The 26,798-nt window shown below is 46.0% G+C and overlaps 1 protein-coding gene across 1 annotated transcript in view; it reads left to right on the top strand.

Annotated features, from left to right (window-relative positions):
- Positions 1 to 26,798, top strand: part of SAMHD1 (SAM and HD domain containing deoxynucleoside triphosphate triphosphohydrolase 1) — an 88,566-nt gene that overhangs the window by 38,165 nt on the left and 23,603 nt on the right. The window contains exons 8-11 of the mRNA XM_030211626.1: positions 305 to 405; positions 8,068 to 8,176; positions 14,420 to 14,511; positions 17,381 to 17,496. Coding sequence (XP_030067486.1) covers positions 305 to 405; positions 8,068 to 8,176; positions 14,420 to 14,511; positions 17,381 to 17,496 — 418 coding nt within the window. The remainder of the gene's footprint in view (positions 1 to 304; positions 406 to 8,067; positions 8,177 to 14,419; positions 14,512 to 17,380; positions 17,497 to 26,798) is intronic.

Below are 26,798 nucleotides of genomic sequence, written 5' to 3'. Positions count from 1 at the left end.
TTCTCCGGTGTGCTTACTTTAGTAGTGTTGATCCATTAGATATATTTTTGGGCAGATATGCTACACAGTTTTTCCACAGACACAAAATGGCAGAAGCCCCTACTTCCATCTGATCTGTTGATAGGGCTTTTGTTTTGTTTTTCAGGGTTTTTAAACTAAAATCCTTGGAAACTGCAGTGCTGCTGCTCTTAATAGTGAAAAGACCACCATCAGACTTCCAAGGACTGCCAAATAGCCCCAGAAAGCAAAAGCAACTTTGCAAATCTTTCACATGCAAATCTTCTTTTCTTTTCTTTTTTTTTAGTGGCCGTATCGTGGTCGACCTGAAGAAAAAAGTTTTCTTTACGAAATTGTGGCCAACAAGAAGAACGGAATTGATGTAGATAAATGGGATTACTTTGCTAGGTACAAATCTTACTCCTAGTATGAATCTCCAAAGTTTTTATATGCAAATCAACAAAGAATAGCCTGTTTGTTTGTTTTTTAAGCTTTATCTCCTCAGGAATGGTGGTTTATATGATTGTGTCTTTTTGTTCCCTCCCCTTTCCATTTCTAAATAGTTAGACCCAACTGAACCAAACATTTATATGGATGTAGGCCCTTGGTGGATACTGACTCGTATCCTTCAGATTTTGTGAATGTGTACAGCACTGTGTATTTCAAGTAGCACTATAGAAATAATTCATAGTATCAGTAGATTTGGAAGAGTGATGTGAGAAGGGGAAGAATTCAACTCCCAATAAGTGCATGGGGGAGGGGGGTTGAATTCATATCTCAAAGAGCTGGAAAGACGTTTGATTTCTGGGCATAGAACTTCAGTTGAGTGGAATGAAATATATAGATTTTTTTAGGCATCCATTGCATGCAAGTGGAACTCAGTCATACTTTCTACTAATTTACTTTTGAAATAATAGTGCTCACAAGCAGGAAAGTGAAATCCTTATTCATGGGTGATGGCATCCAACAGTTCCCTGCATGGGGAACTTTCTGTAGCCTTGGAACAGAACTTTTGAGAATGTTCAGTTGTGTATGAGCTTCTCTTTCCACCTGCTGCTGTTGTAACGATCCACGTCAGTCTTTAGTTTTCCACAGATCCAACTGGATATGCTATTAGTTTTGTTACTTTCAAACCATTTTTCTTGACGCTGTTGTGCATGGCCAGTAAGGGTGGGGGGGGGGGGGTGCACTGGTGAGCTCTGGACTCCTGACTCCTTAGCTCCCAACTTCTTCTTATCCTGAGCTAGCAAGCTGCTCAGCACAACTTTTGTCTTCTAGAAAATGACCAGTAAAATCTACCTATGGAAGCTTTCTTTTCTTTTTTTTCTCATCAGCTGGATTCATGTATTTTAGGCCTGGATATTTTTTTCAACATCAAGGCGTTTGATTTTGTGGTTGACTTGTCCAAGAAAACCCTCCGCGGCTTCAAAAGGTGTTCCCAGTGCAACCGGACCATATTCATTGTGGATATCCATAGTTGGTGCCTGCAATACCTGGGACCTGACCATGATCCATCTTATTTTATTCTGTGTTTTCAAATGTCAAAGAAGGATTTGTGAGTAAATCAGCAGGAAAAGTGTTTTTGTCATAGGCAAGACTGGTCCATCGATGATGCTGACTGTCTCAATGGGTCCAGAGCTGCCTTGAATACTGGGGATGCATCTTCCTTCAGGGGTGTCTTGGTAACCTTTGACATCAAGCATCAGTAGAGACCATCGTATTCCCTCAGCACAGATGCCCAACATTTGCTGACTTGACTGAATTTCCTCCACAGGATACCAGTGTTGTGATCCTTTGTTGTGGAAGAAAGACATCCATAGTGCACATGACACCCTCAGCACTTTATTTGAGATAAGCCCAGTGGACTTGTGTGTGTGTGTGTAAATATATATATATATAATATAGTAAAACAAGCACTTCCAAACAAGCAGTTTAGAAATCCCATCAGCAGTTCAGAGGCAGAGAGCTCCCAGGGGTCCCCTCCCTCCTCTGGCCAGCTCTATCGCCTGGCTTCCTCCCACTTGACCCAGTCGCTCCCTGGCTCCTCCACGATAGCCACTGCCTTCCCTTGTTTACCAAGACCCCGCACCAAGCGGTTACCTGCTATCTGAACCTTTTACTTTTGGATTTTGCCAGAGCTGCAATCTCCATCAGCTTCTCTTGCCTCATTTCTTCCCCCTTCCATTCCATGGGCTCTTCGCCCCACCCATTCCCCAGCTGATCCTCCTCCCCCTGATTAGCTCTGCTTAGAGGCTCCCCCTCCATTCCTGGCCTCCCCTCCGTGTCTTGGGTTTCACCTTTACCTGCCTTTTCCTTGGGCTCCACTGCTGGGATAGGAAGTCTTTGATTCTGTTGTAAGACTTCCTCAAGGGCTGCTGAGAATCGTAGTTTTTACCTTCCTCCAGCCCTCTGGGGAAAAAGATCTATGCTTTTCTCCTGACATGTGGAACTCCCTGAGCTAAGAATCTGGGTTGTCCCCTCCTCTGGGCCTTATCTTCTCCTCCGTCAGTACCCCCCCTCTCTGTTCCCTTATCCCCTTCTTCACAAATGGTGTTTTTAGTGGTTATCACATAAGTACATAAGTACATAAGTAGTGCCATACTGGGAAAGACCAAAGGTCCATCTAGCCCAGCATCCTGTCACCGACAGTGGCCAATCCAGGTCAAGGGCACCTGGCACGCTCCCCAAACGTAAAAACATTCCAGACAAGTTATACCTAAAAATGAGGAATTTTTCCAGTCCATTTAATAGCGGTCTATGGACTTGTCCTTTAGGAATCTATCTAACCCCTTTTTAAACTCCGTCAAGCTAACCGCCCGTACCACGTTCTCCGGCAATGAATTCCAGAGTCTAATTACACGTTGGGTGAAGAAAAATTTTCTCCGATTCGTTTTAAATTTACCACACTGTAGCTTCAACTCATGCCCTCTAGTCCTAGTATTTTTGGATAGCGTGAACAGTCGCTTCACATCCACCCGATCCATTCCACTCATTATTTTATACACTTCTATCATATCTCCCCTCAGCCGTCTCTTCTCCAAGCTGAAAAGCCCTAGCCTTCTCAGCCTCTCTTCATAGGAAAGTCGTCCCATCCCCACTATCATTTTCGTCGCCCTTCGCTGTACCTTTTCCAATTCTACTATATCTTTTTTGAGATACGGAGACCAGTACTGAACACAATACTCCAGGTGCGGTCGCACCATGGAGCGATACAACGGCATTATAACATCCGCACACCTGGACTCCATACCCTTCCTAATAACACCCAACATTCTATTCGCTTTCCTAGCCGCAGCAGCACACTGAGCAGAAGGTTTCAGCGTATCATCGACGACGACACCCAGATCCCTTTCTTGATCCGTAACTCCTAACGCGGAACCTTGCAAGACGTAGCTATAATTCGGGTTCCTCTTACCCACATGCATCACTTTGCACTTGTCAACATTGAACTTCATCTGCCACTTGCACGCCCATTCTCCCAGTCTCGCAAGGTCCTCTTGTAATCGTTCACATTCCTCCTGCGACTTGACGACCCTGAATAATTTTGTGTCATCGGCGAATTTAATTACCTCACTAGTTATTCCCATCTCTAGGTCATTTATAAATACATTAAAAAGCAACGGACCCAGCACAGACCCCTGCGGGACCCCACTAACTACCCTCCTCCACTGAGAATACTGGCCACGCAATCCTACTCTCTGCTTCCTATCTTTCAACCAGTTCTTAATCCATAATAATACCCTACCTCCGATTCCATGACTCTGCAATTTCTTCAGGAGTCTTTCGTGCGGCACTTTGTCAAACGCCTTCTGAAAATCCAGATATACAATATCAACCGGCTCCCCATTGTCCACATGTTTGCTTACCCCCTCAAAAAAATGCATTAGATTGGTGAGGCAAGACTTCCCTTCACTAAATCCGTGCTGACTTTGTCTCATCAGTCCATGTTTTTGTATATGCTCTGCAATTTTATTCTTAATAATAGCCTCCACCATCTTGCCCGGCACCGACGTCAGACTCACCGGTCTATAATTTCCCGGATCTCCTCTGGAACCTTTCTTAAAAATCGGAGTAACATTGGCTACCCTCCAGTCTTCCGGTATTACACTCGATTTTAGGGACAGATTGCATATTTCTAACAGTAGCTCCGCAAGTTCATTTTTTAGTTCTATTAATACTCTGGGATGAATACCATCAGGTCCCGGTGATTTACTACTCTTCAGCTTGCTGAACTGACCCATTACATCCTCCAAGGTTACAGAGAATTTGTTTACTTTCTCCGACTCCCCCGCTTCAAATATTCTTTCCGGCACCGGTGTCCCCCCCAAATCCTCCTCGGTGAAGACCGAAGCAAAGAATTCATTTAATTTCTCCGCTACGGCTTTGTCCTCCTTGATCGCCCCTTTAACACCATTTTCGTCCAGCGGCCCAACCGACTCTTTGGCCGGTTTCCTGCTTTTAATGTATCTAAAAAAGTTTTTACTATGTATTTTTGCTTCCAACGCTAATTTCTTCTCAAAGTCCTTTTTGCCCTCCTTATCTCCGCTTTGCATTTGGCTTGGCATTCCTTATGATCTATCCTGTTACTTTCAGTTGGTTCTCTTCTCCACTTTCTGAAGGATTGTTTTTTGGCTCTAATGATTTCCTTTATCTTACTGTTTAGCCACGCCGGCTGACGTTTAGTCTTTTTTCCCTTTTTTCTAATACGTGGAATATATTTGTCCTGAACCTCCAGGATGGTGTTTTTAAACAGCATCCACGCCTGATGCAAGTTTTTTACTCTGCGAGCTGCTCCTTTCAGTCTTTTTTTCACCATTTTTCTCATTTTGTCGTAATCACCTTTTCTATAGTTAAACGCTAGCGTACTTGATTTCCTAGTTTCACTTCCTTCAATGCCAATATCAAAACCGATCATATTATGATCACTGTTATCAAGCGGCCCTCGTATCGTTACCCCCTGCACTAGATCATGAGCACCACTAAGGACTAAGTCTAGTATTTTTCCTTCTCTTGTCGGCTCCTGAACTAGCTGTTCCATGAAGCTGTCCTTGATTTCATCAAGAAATCTTATGTCCCTTGCGTGTACAGATGTTACATTAACCCAGTCTATATGCGGGTAATTGAAATCCCCCATTATTATTGTGTTGCCCAGTTTGTTTGCGTCCCTGATTTCCTTTAACATTTCCGCATCCGTCTGTTCGTCCTGGCCAGGCGGACGGGTAGTACACTCCTATCACTATCCTTTTCCCCTTTGCACATGGAATTTCAATCCACAGTGATTCCAAGGAGTGTTTTGCTTCCTGCAGAATTTTCAATCTATTTGATTCAAGGCTCTCGTTAATATACAATGCTACCCCTCCACCAATCCGATTCACCCTATCACTACGATATAATTTGTACCCCGGTATGACAGTGTCCCACTGGTTATCCTCCTTCCACCAGGTCTCAGAGATGCCTATTATATCTAATTTTTCATTTAGTGCAATATATTCTAACTCCCCCATCTTATTTCTTAGGCTCCTGGCATTCGCATATAGACATTTCAAACTATGTTTGTTGTTCCTAAGTACATCATGCTTAGTACTTGACAGTATTAATTGGCAATCTTTTGTCTGATTTTTATTGTTATTTAAAGATACCCGATCTACTACAATCTCTTTTGCAACCTCACTATCAGGATACTCTATCTTCCCTGTTATGGTGATATCTTTGAAAGATACCTTATCCCGAACCATGCTCTTTTGAGCGACTGTCGGCCTTCCCCCCATTTCTAGTTTAAAAGCTGCTCTATCTCCTTCTTAAACGCCGATGCCAGCAGCCTGGTCCCACTCTGGTTAAGATGGAGCCCATCCTTTCGGAATAGGCTCCCCCTTCCCCAGAATGTTGCCCAGTTCCTAACAAATCTAAAGCCCTCCTCCCTGCACCATCGTCTCATCCACGCATTGAGACTCTGGAGCTCTGCCTGTCTCTTGGGCCCTGCGCGTGGCACAGGTAGCATTTCAGAAAATGCTACCCTGGAGGATCTGGATTTCAGCTTTCTACCTAAGAGCCTAAATTTTGCTTCCAGAACCTCTCTCCCACATTTTCCTATGTCATTGGTACCCACATGTACCAAGACAGCGGACTCCTCCCCAGCACTATCTAGAATCCTATCTAGGTGACACGTGAGGTCCGCCACCTTCGCACCAGGCAGGCAAGTCACCAGGCGATCCTCACGTCCACCAGCCACCCAGCTATCTATATGCCTAATGATCGAATCACCAAGTACAACAGCTGTCCTAACCTTTCCCTCCCGGGCAACATTTGGAGATATATCCTCGGTGCGAAAGGATAATACATCCCCTGGTGGGCAGGTCCTGGCTACAGGAGTACTTCCTACTTCACCAGGGTGATGCTCTCCTTCTATTTCGGAGTTGCTTGCCTTGTCGTGTAGGGAACCGTGTCTATTTTTCTCAAAGAAAAAAGTATCGTTGAGGCTGATCACGGCTTTTTTTTTTTTTTTTACCAAGGTGCTTTCTCCCTTTCATGTCAATCAAGTCGATTTCTTTGTCTTCCTTTTCAGGTGAGGAGGCTTCTGCTTCTCCCTCTCTACATAGGTTGGATGCAGCTAGAGCTCAAGTGCTGTGTGCACTGAACTGAGGAGTTTCGGGTCACAGATTGGTTGTTTGTGTTGTTTGCGGGACCAAGAAAAGGCCAGGCAGCTTCTAAGGCCTCGATCGCTAGATGGATTAAGGAGATTGTTTTGTCCGCTTGTTTACTGAGTGGTAAGATGGTGCCAGTGGTTTTGCGAGTGCATTCTACAAGGGCACAGGCCACCTCGTGGGTGGAGCACTCGCTTATTCCTCTGCAGGATATCTGCAGGTCAGCTACTCGGTCTTCTCTGCACTCTTTTGTCCAACATTACCAGCTGGATGTTCAGGCTCAGCAGGATGCTTTTTTTGGTGCTTCCATATTGCTCCCCGAACTTTCCCACTCGTCACTACTCACTACTTTGGTACTTCCCACTCGTCGGGAATGAACTGGAGTAGACGATAAGGAAGGAGAAATTTAGGTCTTAGCTGCTTATTTGTTTTCCTTGAGTCTCTCTAGACCATTCCTGAACCCCACCCTGGAAGAATATTTTGCAGATGTCACTGGAGGTCTGGGAGCTGTAGTGTGATATTTAATTCTTTCCAGAAACCTATTGGATGTTCCACTGTTTGTTCTTCCTCTGTTCCTTGTTCCTGTTTCTGGGTTTCTTGTTAGTTTATTTTTACTGCTTGGCTGTGTGAAATATTGAGCAAATTAGGGTTGCACAGTCCCTTATACAAGTGTCACTAGTCAGTAGTTCTCAGTCTCCCTCTGCTCATAGGAGAACATATTACCCTCTTTTTGGGAACGGTCGGGAGAGACTCAAGGAAAGCAAATTAGCAGGTGAAGACCTAATTTCTCCTTAGTTGGGAAGGACAAAAAAAAAAAAAGTTCTGTACTAATACCCTACCCTATTGTGTTGATGTTTGCTTTGTGGGGCAAAAAAATTGGTAGAACTGTGATCCCTGTGGGCCTCTCATTCTACTTCCTATGTATTTTACTAAACTTGAATTGGACTGAAACAGGAAGAAACAAGCATGGCACAGTTGAACATTCTCAAAAGTTCTGTTCCAGTGCTGAGAAAAGTTCCACGCAGGGGTTCCTTCAAATGATGTCACCTATGAGTGAATATGAGGAAATATTTTTTCACTCAGCAAATAGTTAAGTTCTGGATCTCATTGCCAGAGGATGTGGTATCAGCGGTTAGTGTATCTGGGTTTTAAAAAAAGGTTTCCACAAGTTCCTGGAGGAAAAGTCCCATAGTCTGCTGTTGAGAGAGATGTGGGGAAGCCACTACTTGTCCCTGAGAATCAGTAACATGAATCTTGCTACTAGTTGGGATTCTGTCAGGTACTTGTGACCTGAATTGACTACTGTTGGAAGCAGGATACTGGGCTAGTTGGACCATTGGTCTGACCCAGTATGATTATTCTAGTTCCTGTTGTCCTCTGAGACCACTTGCTACAGGTAAGTAACTCTGTGTTTTGTTCTCTAACTCAGGGACTGCCATCACTTAGGAATCCAGAACAACTTTGATTACAAGCGGTTTCTGAAATTTGCTCGTGTGTGCGAGGTTAAAGAGAAGAAGCATATCTGTACCAGAGACAAGGTGAGCCAGATAAACCAAAAGCAAATACTTTTTTTGCAGCAAACACAGGAAGGAGCAGAAAGATCTGTTTAGTCAAGTGTTTGGTTGCTGGAGTTACTCGGGTTCATCATAAATCACATCTAGAGGCGACTCAAAAATTGGAATTCATGAGTCTTGCTAGACACAACTTAAGTAACCACCTTTCAAACAGTTATGTCACTCCAGTGGTACATCTTCATTTTGAGGTGAGTTCAGTGGGCCTTGTTCAGTCAGTTGATTTAGTCTATGGGGAATCTCCAGAACATCATGTTTGTCACCAGTCATCTATAGGACTCATTGTCCTGGTAGATGATACATTCCAATTTGGCAAAAGGAATCTTTTGCAAATTACTCTGGATCAAGCAACTTTAATGATAGATGTGCCCAAGCTGGGGTGAGGAGCTCATCTAGATGTGCTTTACACTTAGAGTAAACTTCTTAGATCTAAGAGCTATCTGGAACACTGTAAAGGCTTTCGGAGATCTTTTGTCCAACAAAGTCACCCTGGTTCAAATGGACAACCAGGTGATCATGTATTACATAAACAAGCAGGGAGGAACAGGTTCATACCTCCTGTGTTGGGAGACTTCCAGAAGTGGGCACTGCATGAAGATGTCCACAGAATCTTTGGGAGTAGGGCACCACCATGATAGGTCTCTCTATCACACCATTCAACAATAGAGGTAACAGTACTGGGGCATTAGGGATATGCACAGGCAAAAAAATGTTGGTTTTCCAACAGCGATTTTAACACACAGAATAGTGTTTTAACAGGTACTAATTGTCTTAACAAGCCTTAGTTAATAACTTTGGGCGGCTTCCTAAAGGAAAAGTCAGAGCATTATTAAATGGACTTGGGGAAAATCCACTATTTCTGGGATAAGCAGTATAAAATGTTTTGTACTTTTTTGGGGATCTTGTCAGGTATTTGTGACCTGGATTGGCCACTGTTGGAAACAGGATGCTGGGCTTGATGGACCTTTGGTCTTTCCCAGTATGGCAATACTTATGTACTTATGTAACTTAGTGCGCATTAAATCATTTCAGTGTCCAATTTTGTAAGGCACACTAACAAACCAAGTGAGCACTAATGAACACACAATATTAATAAAGTGTAGAAACCAACCATGGGGTGGTTCTGCAAGACTGAGCCTATAAGACACCGCAAGATGTGCAGGCGTATAGCTTTTGTGTGTGTATGAGATACGGAAGGACAGGTGTGTTTCTGAGAGGGCACCAGGCTCTGTTCAAGATTGAGTATCTCTATAGGTGTGTTAGTCTGGATGTAACAGTCTGCAGTATTTAGGTTGAGGCTGAATGATTGCATGACAAATTGAGGACAATGCTATAATGGCACCTGGTAGAAGCCTGGAGTGGAGTAGCCTAGTGGTTAGTGCAGTGGACTTTGATCCTGGGGAACTGAGTTCAATTCCCACTGCAGCTCCTTGTGAGTCTGGGCAAGTCACTTAACCCTCCATTGCCCCAGGTACAAAATAAGTACCTGAATATATGTAAACCACTTTGAATGTAGTTGCAAAAACCTCAGAAAGGCGGTTTATCAAGTCCCATTTCCCTTTCCCCCTTTCCCTTATGACCAGTGGTGTGCTGGAGCCGGCTTGCACCGGCTCGCAAGAGCCGCTTGTTAAATTTTGACAGCTCTTGCGAGCCGGTTGTTGTTGTTGGGGGCGAGCCAGCTCCATTGCGGGAGGTAAGCATGGCAGGAGGGCGCCATCACAGGCCATGCTTACCTCCCCTGCCGCTCCGAAGCATATCCAACCATGTCCTTCGCTCCCACCCTCCCCTCCCGCTCCCCTCCGTCATTTTTTAATTACCTCCGTCGAAGCGCGCGCCATTTAAAGCCCTGCTTCGTGCTGGCCGTCTCCAGGCTTCCCCTGCTTGCTTCGGATGATGTTCGTGCCTTAGTCCTGCCTTCATTCTGACGTCATTTCCTTTTTTCGCGAAGGCGGGACTAAGGCACGAACATCATCCGAAGCAAGCAGGGGAAGCCTGGAGACGGCCAGCACGCAGCAGGGCCTTAAATGGCGCGCGCTTCGACGGAGGTAATTAAAAAAAGACGGAGGGGAGTGGGAGGGGAGGGTGGGAGCGAAGGACATCTTTGGACATGCTTCGGAGCGGCAGGGGAGGGAGGAGAATCGCTGGATTGGTAGAGGGGGCAGGGGAGAGACCTACTGGGCATGGGTGGGTAGAGGGGGGCAGGGGAGAGACTTGCTGGGCAATGGTGCGTAGAGGGGGACAGGGGAGAGGCTTGCTGGGCATGGGTGGGTAGAGGGGGGCAGGGAAGAGACCTGCTGGGCATGGGTGCGTAGAGGGAGGCAGGGGAGAGACCTGCTGGGCAATGGTGGGTAGAGGGGGGCAGGGGAGAGACTTGCTGGGCATGGGTGGGTAGAGGGGGGCAGGGGATAGAGGAGAGTTTCAGGACATGGATGGAGGGGAGAGCAAGAGAAATTCTGGACATGGATGGAGGGGGAGGGAAGGGAGAGAGAAGAAATGCTGGACATGGGGGGAAGATAGAGGAAGGAGATTAGATGAGGGAAAAGGAAGTGAGGAGAGAAACTGCACATGGATGGAGAAAATAGGCAGAAGCTGGATCCACTGTACAGTCAAGTATGCGGAGGACCAGAAATGAAGAAGAAAGGAGGAAAGAAAAGAAATAAATGGAAAGGAAGCTCTGGAAACGGAGTCAAGGGAACAGATAGAGAGCAGCAGAATCAGATACTGGACCAGCATGATCAGAGAAAAAGTCACCAGACAACAAAGATAGAAAAAAAATAATTTTATTTTCATTATAGTGTTTGAGAATCAGGTGCTGAACGTTAAAAGTTTATATTTATTTACTTATTTATGGCATTTTATCCCATATTAAACATGAATTAGATTGGAACCTGGGATAATTTAATTTTTTTTTCCTGGAGAGAGTAATGTGTTGGCCACCCCCCCCCCCCCCCCCCCCGGGGTATAGCCAGCTCTGCATTTTTTTTTGGGGGGGGGGGCGCAGTGGTGGATGGGGGGGCGCCGAGGTGGATGGGGGGGGGGGGGCGCCGAGGTGGACCAGGGAGAGAGCCTGTTGTTAAAAATTTACCAGCACACCACTGCTTATGACATCACAGTATCAGAAGTGAGCCAAGTATTGGGCAATCAAGCCATTGTGACATCACTGAAGAGGTTGGCTCTTATTGGTGGAATGAGTGGAGGAGTAGCCTAGTGGTACTTATTTTGTATCAGGGGCAGTGGAGGGTTAAGTGACTTGCTCAAAGTCCACTGCACTAACCACTAGGCTACTCCTCCACTCATTCCACCAATAAGAGCCAACCTCATCAGTGATGTCACAATGGCTTGATTGCCCGATACAGTTCCCCAGGATCAAATCCACTGCACTAACCACTAGGCTACTCCTCCACTCATTCCACCAATAAGAGCCAACCTCATCAGTGTCGGGCAATCAAGCCATTGTGACATCACTGATGTAAAATGCTTTGAATGTGGTTGCAAAAACCTCAGGAAGGCAGTATATCAAGTCCTATTTCCCTTCCTCCCTTCTATAAAGCAATGTAGGTGCCTGCTTTCCTTTATAGAATACCAGCATATAACAGGTGTGAGCACTCATGCAAGCCGTAGAGCAGGTGTAAGTTGTTGGCATCTAAATGCTGGAGATACATATGTAACTTACACTGTTCTGTAAATTATGTGCATAAGTATGAGTCCTGCTGAGAGTCTGCCCATGTGTATAACCCCCTTGCACATATTTATTTATTTGGCTTTTGCTCACACCTTCTTCTGTAGTAGCTCAAGGTCAGTTACATTCAGGTACTCTGGATATTTCTCTGTCCCAGGAGGGCTCACAATCTAAGTTTGTACCTGAGGCAAAGGAGGGTTAAGTGACTTGCCCAAGATCACAAGGAGCAGTAGTGGGATTTGAACCAGCCACCTCTGGATTGCAAGACCGGTGCTCTAACCACTAGGCCACTCCTCTGCTTGTTATTCTTTAGGGTTCTACATGGAATGTTGCTACTGTTTGAGATTCTAAATGGAATCTTTATTTATTTAGATTTTGCTCACACCTTTCAGTAGTAGCTCAAGGTGAGTTACATTCAGGTACTCTGGATATTTCTCTGTCCCAGGAGGGCTCACAATCTAAGTTTGTACCTGAGGCAAAGGAGGGTTAAGTGACTTGCCCAAGATCACAAGGAGCAGCAGTTGGATTTGAACCAGCCACCTCTGGATTGCAAGACCGGTGCTCTAACCACTAGGCCACTCCTCCACATGTTGTATGTGTATGTACAGAATAGTGCATAGGCAAAAGTTTGGAATTTATGCATGTATGTGCATGCACAATACTCATAACTGCCATTATTCTGAACATTGACGTGTGTAATCAGTGCATAAATATTAGTCCCTATGTTACAGAATTACCCCAATTGTGCATATGCAGGGTGAGGCAAATAAAAGTAACCGCCTAGAGTTTCCACCCCCCCTTTAGCAGTTGCTTGGAATTTCGATTTAGAAATATCAATTATTAGTAGTAATTTCAACGTGAAATTTTACAGCTTTATTTGTTAATCTCATTCTACTCAATACATAAATGTAGATAGAATCTTTAAACATGGTGAAGTTACAGACTTTTTAGCGTGACCACCCAATGATTTTATTTGGAAAAGAAAAACCTGGAGTAATAGCTTACTGTTAATGACATCACAGTGATGTAGACTTTTGTCTGGGGGGGGGGGGGGGGGGGGCAACGTTGGAGGCCTTTCACGAACTCCACCCAAATCACCAAACTCAAGGATCTGCCACAGGGACTGATCAAGAAGTCAAAGTGACTGAAGGCCCGTGTTAAAGCTGGGGGTGAACAGAACCTTCACCCTCACTGGGAGCTGATGTTTTCTCTGGATAGACAACCTTGTTGGAGGCTGATGGCCACCCTCACACATTAATTGTATTGTTTGAATTACATTTTTGTACTGTGTTTTAGCCCACTTTTGATGTGCAAAATTCGCTAGGTAATAGTTCTAAAATGTCAGTAACATTAACATAGCTTAAGATAATTAGATGTTGTTTAATAGTAATACGTTAAGTATAATGACTAAGTATGTACAAATTGAAATTCAAAGCAGTTGCTGAGAAAATGGCAAAAAACTCTAGGTTATTTTTATTTTTTTTTGCATCATTTTATAGAAAACAGTTTGTAAATATGAAATGGTCTACTTTTACATGACACAAGATATGAGAGTACGTCATATTAATTTTTGCCGTTTATACATCCATTTCTGCAATCTTTTTTGTTTGTTTGTTTGTTATATTTGTACCCCGCGCTTTCCCACTCATGACAGGCTCAATGCGGCTTACATGGGGCAGTGGAGGGTTAAGTGACTTGCCCAGAGTCACAAGGAGCTGCCTGTGCCTGAACTGGGAATCGAACTCAGTTCCTCAGTTCCCCAGGACCAAAGTCCACCACCCTAACCACTAGGCCACTCCTCCACTGTTGCTACTATTTGAGATTCTACATGGAATGTTGCTATTCCACTAGCAACATTCCATGTAGAAGTCGGCCCTTGCAGATCACCAATGTGGCCGCGCAGGCTTCTGCTTCTGTGAGTCTGACGTCCTGCACATACGTGCAGGACGTCAGACTCACAGAAACGGAAGCCTGCGCAGCCTTCTACATGGAATGTTGCTAGTGGAATAGCAACATTCCATGTAGAATCTCCAATAGTAGCAGCATTCCATGTAGAATCTCCAATAGTATCTATTTTATTTTTGTTACATTTGTACCCCGCGCTTTCCCACTCATGGCAGGCTCAATGCGGCTTACATGGGGCAATGGAGGGTTAAGTGACTTGCCCAGAGTCACAAGGAGCTGCCTGTGCCGGGAATCGAACTCAGTTCCCCAGGACCAAAGTCCAACACCCTAACCACTAGGCCACTCCTCCAATGTAACCGTAAACCATCAATAACTAGAAGCGAGACCATTATTTTTTTTTTTAGCTTTTTTCCTCTCATGACATTCTATATTTCAATAAGCTGCTAATGTTAAAAAAAAATTCCATTTGTTTTAATTTACATGTTTACTTTTGTTTCACTAATTTATTATCTATTTCCTCATGTCGTACCATGCAGACTAGGTTCCCGGTATAGTTTGAGTAAGGTATGTCCAACTGTGACTCCTAGTGTGCTTTATACACAGTTCCATTTTATTTTTCCATTTAGGAAGTTGGAAATTTATACGATATGTTTCACACACGGAATTGCCTTCATCGTAGAGCATACCAGCACAAAGTTGGCAACATCATTGAAACAATGTAAGACTCCTGTATCATTTACTTCTTAGTTTAAGTCTGTATTACACGAGGTCAGTAGACAACATGGAGGGGCATAATCGAACATTGCCGGCCATCTATATGGCTGGCGCCCCGACCGTATTATCGAAATAAGATAGCCGGCTATCTTTCGTTTCAATAATACGGTTGGAGCTGGTCAAATCACAGCATTTGCGCCGGCTTTAGAGATGGCCGGCATTGGTTTCTGCCGATAATGGAAACTAATGCCGGCGATCTCAAACCCGGCCAAATACAAGCCCTTTAGGCGTGGGAGGAGCCAGCATTTGTAGTGCACTGGTCCCCCTGACATGCCAAGACACCAACCGGGCACCCTAGGGGGCACTGCAGTGGACTTCAGAAATTGCTCCCAGGTGCATAGCTCCCTTACCTTGGGTGCTGAGTCCCCCCAAAATCCCCACCAAACCCACTCTACACCACTACCATAGCCCTAAGGGGTGAAGGGGGGGCACCTACATGTGGGTACAGTGGGTTTTGGGGAGGGGTTTGAAGGGCTACCATTTACCACCACAAGTGTAACAGGTGGAGGGGATGGGCCTGGGTCCACCTGCCTGAAGTGCACTGCACCCACAAAAACTGCATACTGCTGTCATGGAGCTGGGTATGACATTTCAGGCTGGCATAGAGGCTGGCAAAAAACATTTTTTTTTTTTTGGGTGGGAGGGGGTTGGTGACCACTGGGGGGGAGTAAGAGGAGGTGATCCCCGATTCCCTCCGGTGGTCATCTGGTGAGTTGGGGCACCTTTTTGAAGCTTGGTCCTGAAAAAAAAAGGGACCAAGTGAAGCCGGCTTTGTTTTTTCCATTATCGGGCGAAGCCGACCATCTCGTAACCACGCCCCTGTCCCGCCTTCTGTACCCTGCTGACACACCCCCTTGAAGTTTGGCTGGCTCTGCGACGGAAAGCAGTTGGAGCCGGCCAAAATCGGCTTTCGATTACATCGATTCGGCCGGGTGCAGGAGATGGCCGGCCATCTCCCGATTTGTGTCGGAAGATGGCTGGCGATCTCCTTCGAAAATAAGCAGGATAGTGATGTAAAGTCACTGGGACCATGGCCCAACCAACTTTTGGCAACTAGGACAGCATGGCTGGGGCAGAGGTTGGTGCTCCTCTTGAAAATCTGAACTACTGTTGTATTTATTGTGCTTATAGCCTGTCAAATCACCAGGGGTCAAAGCAGGTTACAATCAAACATCCCCCCCAAAAATAAGTACAATATTATTTATTTTTTATTACAAAAAAACAATTCTTGCTCCAGATATGGTAAAGTTATTGAACTAATGATTCTAATTGAATAGAGTTCTCCTTGTGCTTTCATTTGATAAGAGACTTCTGTATTTTATTTAGCTACAATAGTTTTTTTTCTCCTTTTAATGGAGCTGTTTTCTATTTCCACACACTGTTTTCCTAACAGAGCGGGGTTCACACTCTCCACAGCGATCAAGCACAGCAAAAATGGGGTAGAGAGGGCCCAATGTCAAGAGATCAGTCACCACGCATAAGGGTAAGATGCTCCAGAAAACCTTTATTAGGACCCAACATGGTCCGTGTTTCGGCTATATCGGCCTTCTTCAGGGATCAATCTATGGATGTACGGTTGTATGAAGTGCTTGTTAAGGTTTTTGTGATTCTTATTAATGATCATTAAATGCTCCATCAGTCGATATATCTACTACTACTTAACATTTCTAAAGCGCTGCTAGGGTTACGCAGCGCTGTACAATTTAACATAAAAGGACAGGCCCTGCTCAAAGAGCTTACAATCTAAAGGACAAGTGAGTAGACGATACGATGGGGGCAGTCAATTTGGGGCAGTCCAGATATCCTGAAGGTAAGAGTTAGGTGCCGAAGGCAGCATTGAAGAGGTGGGTTTCTATCGGATAGCAAGGGGTAGTCCTAGAGATAGGAGGGAAAGGTCATACCTGGCTGACCTCTGAGGACAGATAGTAAGACTGAACAGGAAGACAAAAGAGCCAAGCTTGGCAGAGAGAGAGAAGGTCTGAGCAGCCTCACAACCAGTGATAGCAGTTCTTACACAGCCAAACAAGTGTGGTTGCACTGCCTGTGAACTACATTACCCACAGTGCATTGCTCATGTATTTTTCCAGTGGGGAAACTGCAGCAATGATAGTCCTTGGGACTGAGAATAACAGTAAAGGCATTACACACATTTTAGGATCACGTTATAAACTAGTGCGAAGCTGTCGGAGGACAAACACTCCCCGCCTGGTATCGGTAGATATCACCGTACATCCGTAGATTGACCCCTGAAGAAGGCCGATATAGCCGAAACATGGACTATGTTGGGTCCTAATAAAGGTTTTCTGGAGCATCCTACCCTTATGCGTGGTGACTGATCTCTTGATATTGGGCCCTCTCTACCCCGCTGTTTTCTATTTCGGCATTTTTGTGAGTGTCTCTTGTAACTGGTGATAAAAGCCAATTGTGGAATGTCATCTCTGTAGGCTTCCTAGGCAGTTGAGGTTCCCTTTTTTTTCCTTTAACTGATATAAGCCGTGTTTTTTATACTTAAGTTCTTTGCTCTTCAACTTTTGGATTTTTGAGTTATTTTTTATTGCAATTATAAACAGCTTGTTCCATTTTAAGGTATTGTAATTTTGAATAGTTTCATCGGTTCCAAGATTTAAAATTAGGTGTTTTCATTGAAATAAGTATTTTGTTTATTTTAAAATGATTTATACACCATCCGTCAATTAATTCCTGAGTGATTCTGAGAAACATGTTGGTAAAAAGTGGTAATCTAAGATGTTAACACTGTTGTATAAAAGTTTTCACCATTTGTCTGTTCACCTAAAAAATGTATTTTTTGACAGGATTACAGATGCTTTCTTGAAAGCAGATAAACACATTTGGATAGAAGGGGCTAATGAAAAGCAGTATACAATATCTACAGCAGTGGATGACATGGTAGCCTACACAAAACTCACAGGTAAGCCAAGAAGCAGAAAACAGGATCATTAAGTCAAAGTACCACTTGAAGCTGAGATCAGGTAAGATCAGCTGAAGATAGCAGTACCTTTCCTCTTGCGAGCAGAGTGAGAATAAGCCTGTCTGTCTCACTAGCAGTATTGATTCTATGTACATAGAGCAGCTGATCACTGAGCATGGTTTAGTTGTGGAGCTGTTTAGCATCTCTTTGCTTTTGAACCTGCTTTACGACAAGATAGCATAGCCTGATTGACATCTAGCTGCTGTGGTTCACGTGATTTTTATTTATTTATTTATTTATTGCATTTGTATCCCACATTTTCCCACCTTTTTGCGGGCTCAGTGTGGCTTACAATACGATATGAATGCTGGAAATACAATTTGTTACAACTTGGTTATGGATTACATTGTGAAGAGTTATACAAGACAATCAAAGTGTTGTTAAGGAATATAAACACTGGAACCAAACCTTGAAGCATTGGAAGGAGACAGCGGGAGGTTAAAAGGGCATTATGTATGATATACATATTTCTGTGAGTAAAGGTATGAGTGAGGTGAGACTACGGGGGATGAGAGTTTAGAAGTGGATGTATTGATGCATTAGTAAACAGTGAGTGTGAACTTTGTGTTTTGCTTCTTTCTGTAGATTTTTTCAAAAAGATGGGTCTTCAATAGTTTGCGGAAGGAGTTTTGCTCGTGGATCGTTCTCAGGTTGCGCGGCAGTGCATTCCAGAACTGCGTACCCACGTGAGAAAAGGTTGACGCGTGTAGCGTCTTGTATTTTATGCCCTTGCAATTAGGGAAGTGGAGGTTGAGGAAGGTTCGGGATGATCTTTTGGCGTTTCTGGGTTGTAGGTCTATTAACTCAGACATGTAGGCTGGAGCTTCGCCGTGAATGATTTTGTGGATTAATGTGCATACTTTAAAGTAATGCGTTCCTTGAGTGGAAGCCAGTGTAGCTTCTCTCGTAAGGGTTTTGCACTTTCATATTCATGATTCTGTTGAGATACCATTGTTGTGTTCCGCTCACATGATAGGTGAAATGAACATTTTTAGCTGGTTCTGTTATGGTGCCTCCCTTTGGTCTAACTAATAAGTTGTGTGCTTTGTGATCTATAATTGACATTGGAGAGAAAGATATATAAATAAGATGGCTAGAAGCAGAAGACAATGGTAACCTAAGTTGGGAGGCCAGTTAGGTGCCTAATTTATAGACATGTAGTGCTAAGCCTGCCAAAATTGTGGCTACAGTGCAGTTGTAGTACTCCAAAAATTACAGGCTTGCAGTTTGAAGTCTGAGTGTTCGGAAGGACACGTATGTTGGAGCATCCAGAAGAAAAGAATTGGAGATGCCAGTTTGAAGCCGGCAGTGAGATTGGGGGGCTCCGTACAGCTTTTGCTGTGCTGAGTATAGCATTTCGCCAAAGCTGGTATTTATTAATATTTGGAGTTTAAGAAAAGTTTTATATTGATAAAAAATGATTTAAAAGATAGGGAGAGGGAGGTTTTGCTGTACAATAGCTGTGCTATAATTATAGCGCTGTTTTTACTGAAGTCTTTCCTCCACCTAAAATAATATTTAATTGGTGCAAATTGTTAGCAGATTGTGCTGTGTTTTTTGTAGATGTAATGCAGTTGCGTACATTTACATCAGTTTTTTTTAAAGACATAAATGGTGGGTGATCATTTGGCATCTAGTGATCACCGAATGGTGTGGTTCAGTATTAAGGTACAGGAGGAGAGGGGCTTAATTAGATTGTAAGCTCTGTCGAGCAGGGACTGTCTCTTCATGTTCAAGTGTACAGCGCTGTGTATGTCTAGTAGCGCTATAGAAATAAGTAGTAGTTATTCAAGATTGTAGGTTCTAGACTTCAAAAGTACTAACTTTGTCAAGATGGGGGAAAACCTCAAGGAGGAGTTTGTTGGATGGGGGCAGAACTGAAAGGACCTATATTAAAGGCGACAAACCTTTATGCTAGAAAAGTACATTAAAAAAGTAAGAGGAATTGGGGGGGGGGGGGAGAGGGAGGGGAGGGAAGGAAGAGGAGGGGGGGACGATGCTGAGACATACACTGTCGACAACTGTTCATATGGGAACTGTTTTAGCCTTTAAGGGTGTTGATGTGAACAATAAAGCTGTACGACTCATGTAAAAGGTGGAGATGCTAGACGTAGGGCTATGAGAAACAAGGCCCTAGGCAGCCGGTCGTGCTTTAATCTACTGCCTCATGAGGAAGAGTTTTCTTATTCTCAATACCCTGAACGATGTATCCTACGGAGGATAGCACTGTTTGAAGCTGGTTTTGTTCATAGCTTGAGGAGAGAGGGGGGAGGGGGGGGGGAGAGGGGATGGGAAGATGAGGGGGGGGGGGGGAAAAAGTAAAATGTTAACAAGCTGATTTGAATTAGCACATTGATATTTGGTTGGATACCTATCATTGTATAACATGTACAATTGTTGTTCTCAATAAAAAAGATTTAAACATAAAAAAGTAAGAGGAAAAGAAGGCCACTTTGGTTCTCAAATGTAGTAGCTGAAAAGGTAAGGGATAAAAGGTTAGCCTTCATAAATGACAAGAGATTGCAGAAAGAGGGAAGGCTGTCAGGAAAGCAAAGATGCAAATGGAAGAAAAGAGAGCCATTTTTTTCTAATTTTCTTCAAAAGTTTATTTTTAGTAAACCGCTTTGAAAGTAGTTGCAAAGACCTCAGAAAGGCGGTATATCAAGTCTCATTTCCCTTCCCCTTCCCGTTATTTATTTATTTATTTATTTGTTTGTTTGTTACATTTGTATCCCACATTTTCCCACTTATTAGTAGGCTCAATGTGGCTTACATAATCCGGAGAGGCGTTAGCATACTCCGGTGTTAACAGATACAAGGTGGTGATGTGGTAAGAGAGAGTTCATGTGGCACAGCCACATTAGGGAGTCTAACAGTGGCAGAGTTGTGTTATGGCCATTGCGTAATTCGGTTATGTTATGTTGCCGAGATCCTGCATTTAGGTTGGATCGGTAGGGTAAGTTTTAGTGTTTTCCGGAAGGATAGATGGTCGTACGTCGTTTTCAGGACGGTTTCTTAGGTTTTCAGCTCTTCAAGTTTTCTTTCTTTTTCACATGCTCTTTAGACCCCTTTGTGGTCTGAGCACCAGTCTCAATTGATTTTGCCCCTTTTGGTTACTCAAGATTGAGAAGATTAATTTAGCTGCAACTTCAATTCTTTTCTCAGTGTCTAAGAGGACCCCAGTGGCTTCAAAAGATGTGCCCAATGCAGTGCTACTGCTTCTCAACCCAGTCCTCAGGGCAGACCCAGCGAGTCAAGTTTTCAGAATATCCACAGTGAATATGCATGAGATAGACTTGTATACACTGCGTCCTCGTTATGCAAATCTATGTTAAGCAGATTCATTGCAGATATTCTGAAAACCTGACTGACTGGATTTGCCCCAAGGGTAGGGTTGAGAAACACAGTTCTAGAGATGTGCATTTGATTGCTTACAGTAAAAAAAAAAAAAAAAAAAAATTGTGTGTGCACAAAATTGATTTAACATTTAGTAACCTATGAATTAGTATGCACACAATCAATTTGTGCAGGTTAAAAAGCTTTAATATGTTATTTTCCCTGCAAGACTCGCAATCTAAGGGCCCTGTTTCCTCCACGACCCTCCAGACCGGTCAAGACGCGTGGGTTATGTCCTCCTAACAGCAGAGGGAGACTGAGAAATACTGAGCTTTTGAATACTGTATATATAACCTGTGCAGTACATCCACTAGCCAGTATTTTCTCAGTCTCAGCAGAGGTAGATGGACAGCCTGTGCAGTCTTCAATAGTCTGGTGAGGTAGCTTGATTATACGGTTAAGGGATTTATTCTCTTATTGCCAAATTTAATTTGTTTTGACTATTCCCTGTACGTGGTTAAAAAAAAAAAAAAAAGTAAGTGCTTCGGGGCCCTGGGTCCAGTGGGGCCCAGTTTTTCCCCCCTGGGGTGTCACACCTGTGTTCAGGTCCCTCCCCCTGTGCTGCTCTCTGTGGAGACTCTGGCAGCTTTGTGCCTCGGCTGCTTTTCTAATATTGTAGCCTTGAGAGCCCCTCACTTCTCAGCTGCCAAAATTTGGGTGATGTCTCTTTAAGAGCTATCTGAAGCTATTTCTACATAGGAACGGACGGCAGGTTCGTTCCCTGTCAGTAGCGAGTGAGAGCAGTGCGAGTGCTTGTGCTGGGGAAGCGGTGAGTGAGAAGTTTTGTTTTTTGCGCCGTTTTGCACAGCGTGTTGGGAGCTTCGGGGTCATGGCAGGCAAACTCCTCCGTTGTTGCGCGTGCTCGCGCCGAGGAGTAGAAGCTCCGGGAGGTCAGTGCCGGTTGTGCGGCGAACCGAAGCAGGCCTCGCCGATGGCGGCACCCCCGGTGTTGAGTGCGGAGGTTCCAGCGAGTTCGGGGGTGTCGGGGGCGGCAGGAGCATCGGCAGGGACGGTTTCAGCGAATTTAGTTTTGGCGGGAACGTCCGCCATTTTGGATCCCGCGCGTCCCGCGGAATCAGCTGTTTTTGGCCCTGCTGCTCCCGGATCGGCTCCGAAGGTGGTGCCTGAGGGTACAGGAGGCGTTGGTTTTCCTCCGGATTTTGTGTGGACCCTCTATCAAGCCTGGAAGGCGGGACCCCCACCTTTAGGGGAGGGGTCTAGTTTGGCAGTGACTAAGAGGCCTCGAGTTGAGTGGGACGACTAGGAGGGATTCTCTCCTGTAGGATCCGAAGGTGCTTTTAGTGATATAGGGGACCCTGAGGGATTTGAGGGTCCTCAGGATCCGGAGTTGGTGGTTCCTGGGGAGGATCCCTCTGTAGTGCGGATTTTTCACAGGGAGGAGCTTGCGGAGCTCATTGAGCAGGTCTCTTCCACCCTTAAGTTTGAACAGCCAGAGGCGGCTTTGGGGGAGGCTAGACAGGTGGACCCCTTAGTTAAGGGGATTCAGCGGCAGGCTAGGTCTTTTCCCATGAATAAGGACCTCCGGGATATGGTGTTTCAAGAGTGGCATTCGCCGGATTCTCCCTGTAAAGTGTCTAAAGCAATGTCTAGACTGTACCCGCTCCCACAGGAAGATAGAGATTCCTTTAAGGCACCCACAGTAGATGCGGTGGTGACAGCAGTTACAAAAGCCACGGCTATTCCGGTGGACGGGGGGACTGCTCTCCGGGATCCCCAGGATAGGAGACTTGAGTCTTTCCTCAAGCGGAGTTTCGATTTGTCGGCCCTGGCTCTGCAGGCCTCGGTTTGTGGGGGGCTGGTTGCGCGGGCGTGTTTCCGATGGGCCGAGAAGCTGCTTGATGATTCGGTGGAGGTTGGGACCTCCGGGGTGCAGGAATTAGCCAAATTGGAAATGGGATCGTCCTTTTTGTCGGATGCGCTTTATGATTTGCTCCGTGCCTCGGCCAAGAATATGGCTATGCTGGTGGGGGCACGTAGAGCACTGTGGTTGCGAGGTTGGGTCGCAGACGCGGCTTCCAAAGCCAAGCTTTGTTCGCTTCCTTTTAAGGGGTCCATGCTTTTTGATGAGGATTTGGATAAGTTGGTGCGCGGGATCAGCGATGCCAAGGCCCTTCGTCTTCCGGACTTTCGTCCTAAGGCGGCTTCCAGGGGTACTTCCGCCCGAGGTCGGTTTAAGGAGGCTTGCCGGTATAGGCCCGGGAGGACTAGTGGGTCCTTTAGAGGTCGGTTCTTTCAGCGCACTCAGTCCTTTCGGGGCAATCGGCGCGGAGGGCGTGATTTTCCCGCAGGAGGACAGGTGTCGGGGCGTAATTCGCAATGAAGGTGTGCGGGCCCAGGCTCTGGTTCGGGTAGGGGCTCGGCTGAGTCTGTTTTACCAGGACTGGGCCCAAATCACTTCGGATCAGTGGGTTCTCGAGGTGGTGCGAGACGGATACGCTCTGGAGTTCGACGGCTCGCCTCCCGAAAGGTTTCTGGAGTCTCCTTGTCATTCGAGGCTCAAGCGGGCAGCGGTGCGGGACACACTGGCTCGCTTGATCAGTCTGGGGGCGGTGGTCCCTGTTCCCCCCGCTCAGCGCCTTGGGCTGCTATTCAATCTATTTTGTGGTCCCGAAGAAGGAGGATGCCTTTCGGCCTATCTTAGATCTGAAGGCGGTCAATGCAGCTCTCAGAGTCCCCTCTTTTCGCATGGAGACATTGAGGTCGGTCATTGTCGCGGTGCAGGAAGGGGAGTTTCTCACGTCTTTGGATTTGACGGAGGCTTATCTGCACATCCCCATTCGGGCCGCTCATCAGCGATTTCTGCGCTTTGCGGTTTTAGGGAAGCATTTTCAGTTTTGTGCTCTGCCTTTCGGATTAGCAACGGCTCCTCGAACATTTTCCAAGATCATGGTTGTAGTGGTGGCGGCCTTGCGGAAGCAGGGTATTCTGGTGCACCCGTACCTGGACGATTGGTTGATTCGGGCCAAGTCCCAGTCGGAGAGCGAGGTGTCTACTGCTCGGGTGGTGCAGTTTCTTCAGTCTCTGGGCTGGGTAGTGAACTTCGGCAAGAGTCACCTGGTGCTGTCACAGTCGCTGGAGTATCTGGGGGTTCTTTTCGACACCAGGAACGGTCGAGTCTTCCTGCCGGGCCCTCGGATTCGCAAGTTGCAGGGTCAGATTCGTCTATTCCTGTCGGAGGCGGCTCCGACGGCCCGGGAGTATCTGCAAGTCTTGGGGTTGATGGTGGCCACCATAGAGGTAATTCCGTGGGCCCGGGCGCACATGCGGCAGCTGCAGTCCGCTCTTCTCAGTCGGTGGTCACCTCTGTCGCAGGGGTTGGACGTGCGCCTTCAGCTGCCGGTATGCCCACGCCTCAGTCTCCGGTGGTGGCTAGACCCAGGAAATCTGGACAAGGGAATGCCGTTGGAGACTCCACAGTGGGTGGTCCTCGTCACAGACGCCAGTCTTCAGGGCTGGGGAGCTCATTGTCTCGGTCAGGTAGCTCAAGGTCGCTGGTCTCAGGTAGAAGCTCAGTGGTCCATCAATCGTTTGGAAACTCGGGCCATTCGTCTGGCGCTTCTGGCGTTTCAGAGTGTGCTGTTGTGGAAAGCAGTCCGGGTGTTCTGCGACAACGCCACCGCCGTGGCTTATGTCAACCGTCAGGGGGGCACAAAGAGTCAGGCGGTCGCGGAGGAGGCGGCGCTGTTGTGTCAATGGGCGGAGGTTCATCTTCTAGCGCTCTCCGCGGCACATGTGGCTGGAGTAGACAACGTGGAGGCAGATTACCTAAGCAGGCATTCTCTAGACCCAGGAGAGTGGGCGCTTCATCGGGCGGTGTTCAATCGCATTGTGTCGGTCTGGGGACTTCCCGTGATGGATCTCATGGCAGCGGCCCGCAATACTCAGGTTCAGAGGTTTTTCAGTCGACGGAGGGATCCTCGAGCGGAAGGCATAGACGCGCTCCTGATGCCTTGGCCGCAGGAGTTGCTGTATGTGTTCCCTCCATGGCCGTTGGTCGGTCGAGTGGTTCAGCGCATTGCTCGGCACCCCTGTCAAGTGATTTTGTTAGCTCCGAATTGGCCGCGTCGGCCGTGGTACGGAGATCTGGTTCGGTTGGCAGTAGCGGACCCTCTGCCGTTGTCAGAGTCAGTGGTGTTTTGTCAGGGACCGATAGTTATGCCGGATCCGGATCGGTTCTCGCTTACGGCCTGGCTCTTGAGAGGCACAGGTTAAGGAAGAAAGGTTTTTCGTCCAGAGTTATCGATACGATGTTGAGTTCGCGTAGGCAGTCCACTTCGTTGGCGTATGTCCGGGTCTGGAGAGTATTTGAGCATTGGTGTGCAGGAAGACGAGTTCTTCCCTTTCGAGCGTCGGTGACAGATGTCTTGGAGTTTTTGCAGGATGGTATGGACAGGGGTCTGGCCTTGTCTTCTTTGAAGGTGCAGGTGGCAGCTTTGTCGTGTTTTCGTGGGAAGATCCAGGGGAAGTCGTTAGCTTCTAGTCCTGATGTGGTTCGATTTTTGAAGGGTGTTAAGTTACTGCGACCGCCCCGGCGGCGGATGGTGCCTCCGTGGGATTTGAATCTCGTGCTGGATGCTTTGGTGAGGCCGCCGTTTGAGCCCTTGGTTTCTGTTTCGGATAAGGATCTGTCCCTAAAGACGGTGTTCTTGGTGGCTATTACTTCAGCCCGGCGGTGTCGGAACTTCAGGCTTTGTCTTGTAGAGAACCCTTTTTGTCTTTTTCCAAGGAGAAGGTTTCGTTGCGCCCGGTGCCGTCCTTTGTGCCCAAGGTGGTTTCAGAGTTCCATGTGAATCAAGTTATTTCCTTGCCAGTTTTGGGTGATTTGGCGGGGGATGCGGAACAGCGTCGACTGGCCAAGTTAGATGTGCGAAGAGTCTTGCGCTGTTATATTTCCAGAACTCGGCACTATACAATTTCTGATCGCTTGTTCGTTCTCCATGGTGGTGCAAGAAAGGGCGCGGCAGCTTCCAAAGCTACGATAGCTAGATGGTTGAAGGAGTCAATTGCGTCAGCGTATTTGCTGAAGGGCCGCGTGGTCCCCAAGGAACTTTCGGCTCATTCTACCAGGGGAATGGCGACCTCCTGGGTGGAGAGTAGTATGATTCCTCCGTTAGATATTCTGTGTACTCAAATTTATTCATAATAGAACTCAATTGTCTCTACACAGATTGCTCAAATACTGTCAATCCTCCCAGATTCAAAGTTACAAGATTTCGGGTAACTTGGGATGTTTTCTAAATTCAAAAACTGGGTTAGTTTAGTCCGTTCATTTTGCCCAGTTGTTTGACCTTTTAATTTCTTTCTCTTTTTGATTTGGGGAGCGGAGAGGGTTTGGTGGGTCCAGTTCATTATTTTCTTTAACATTTCATACACTTGACAGTTTTGCCCAGCTGTTGCCTTCACTTCTGTACTACTAAACAGCCCTGAGGACTAATGTGCAGAGCCTCCACCATAAACGGACTAGTTGTAGCTGCTCCCCTTCATCTACAACACAGTTCCTTCCCTCCACAGAAGCTTCTTCCTTCCGTAGAGTCTACGCAGTAAAGTCACCATATCACACTCAGTGTCTCTGCCATTATTAGAGTAGTGTTAGTTGTGATCAGCCTCTCACTGGGGGAATTACATATCTGTGGGCTTAGTGAGATCCAGCTCCAGAAGCTCCAACAAGTGTATCAAAGAAAGCATTGCCCTGCCTAGCTGAATGAAAGAATCCATTGATCCATGCACCAAAGCGGTGGATTGTGCTGCTGGATACTGCCGATTATGTCTGATTAGAAAAGAAAAAAGGAACAAGGCAAACGGTATACTCAGCAGGAACTTTTCAG

The sequence above is a fragment of the Microcaecilia unicolor genome, chromosome 8 (genome assembly GCF_901765095.1).
Source record: "Microcaecilia unicolor chromosome 8, aMicUni1.1, whole genome shotgun sequence".
Taxonomy (NCBI): Eukaryota; Metazoa; Chordata; class Amphibia; order Gymnophiona; family Siphonopidae; genus Microcaecilia; species Microcaecilia unicolor.
This window is presented reverse-complemented; position numbering and strand designations above follow the sequence as displayed.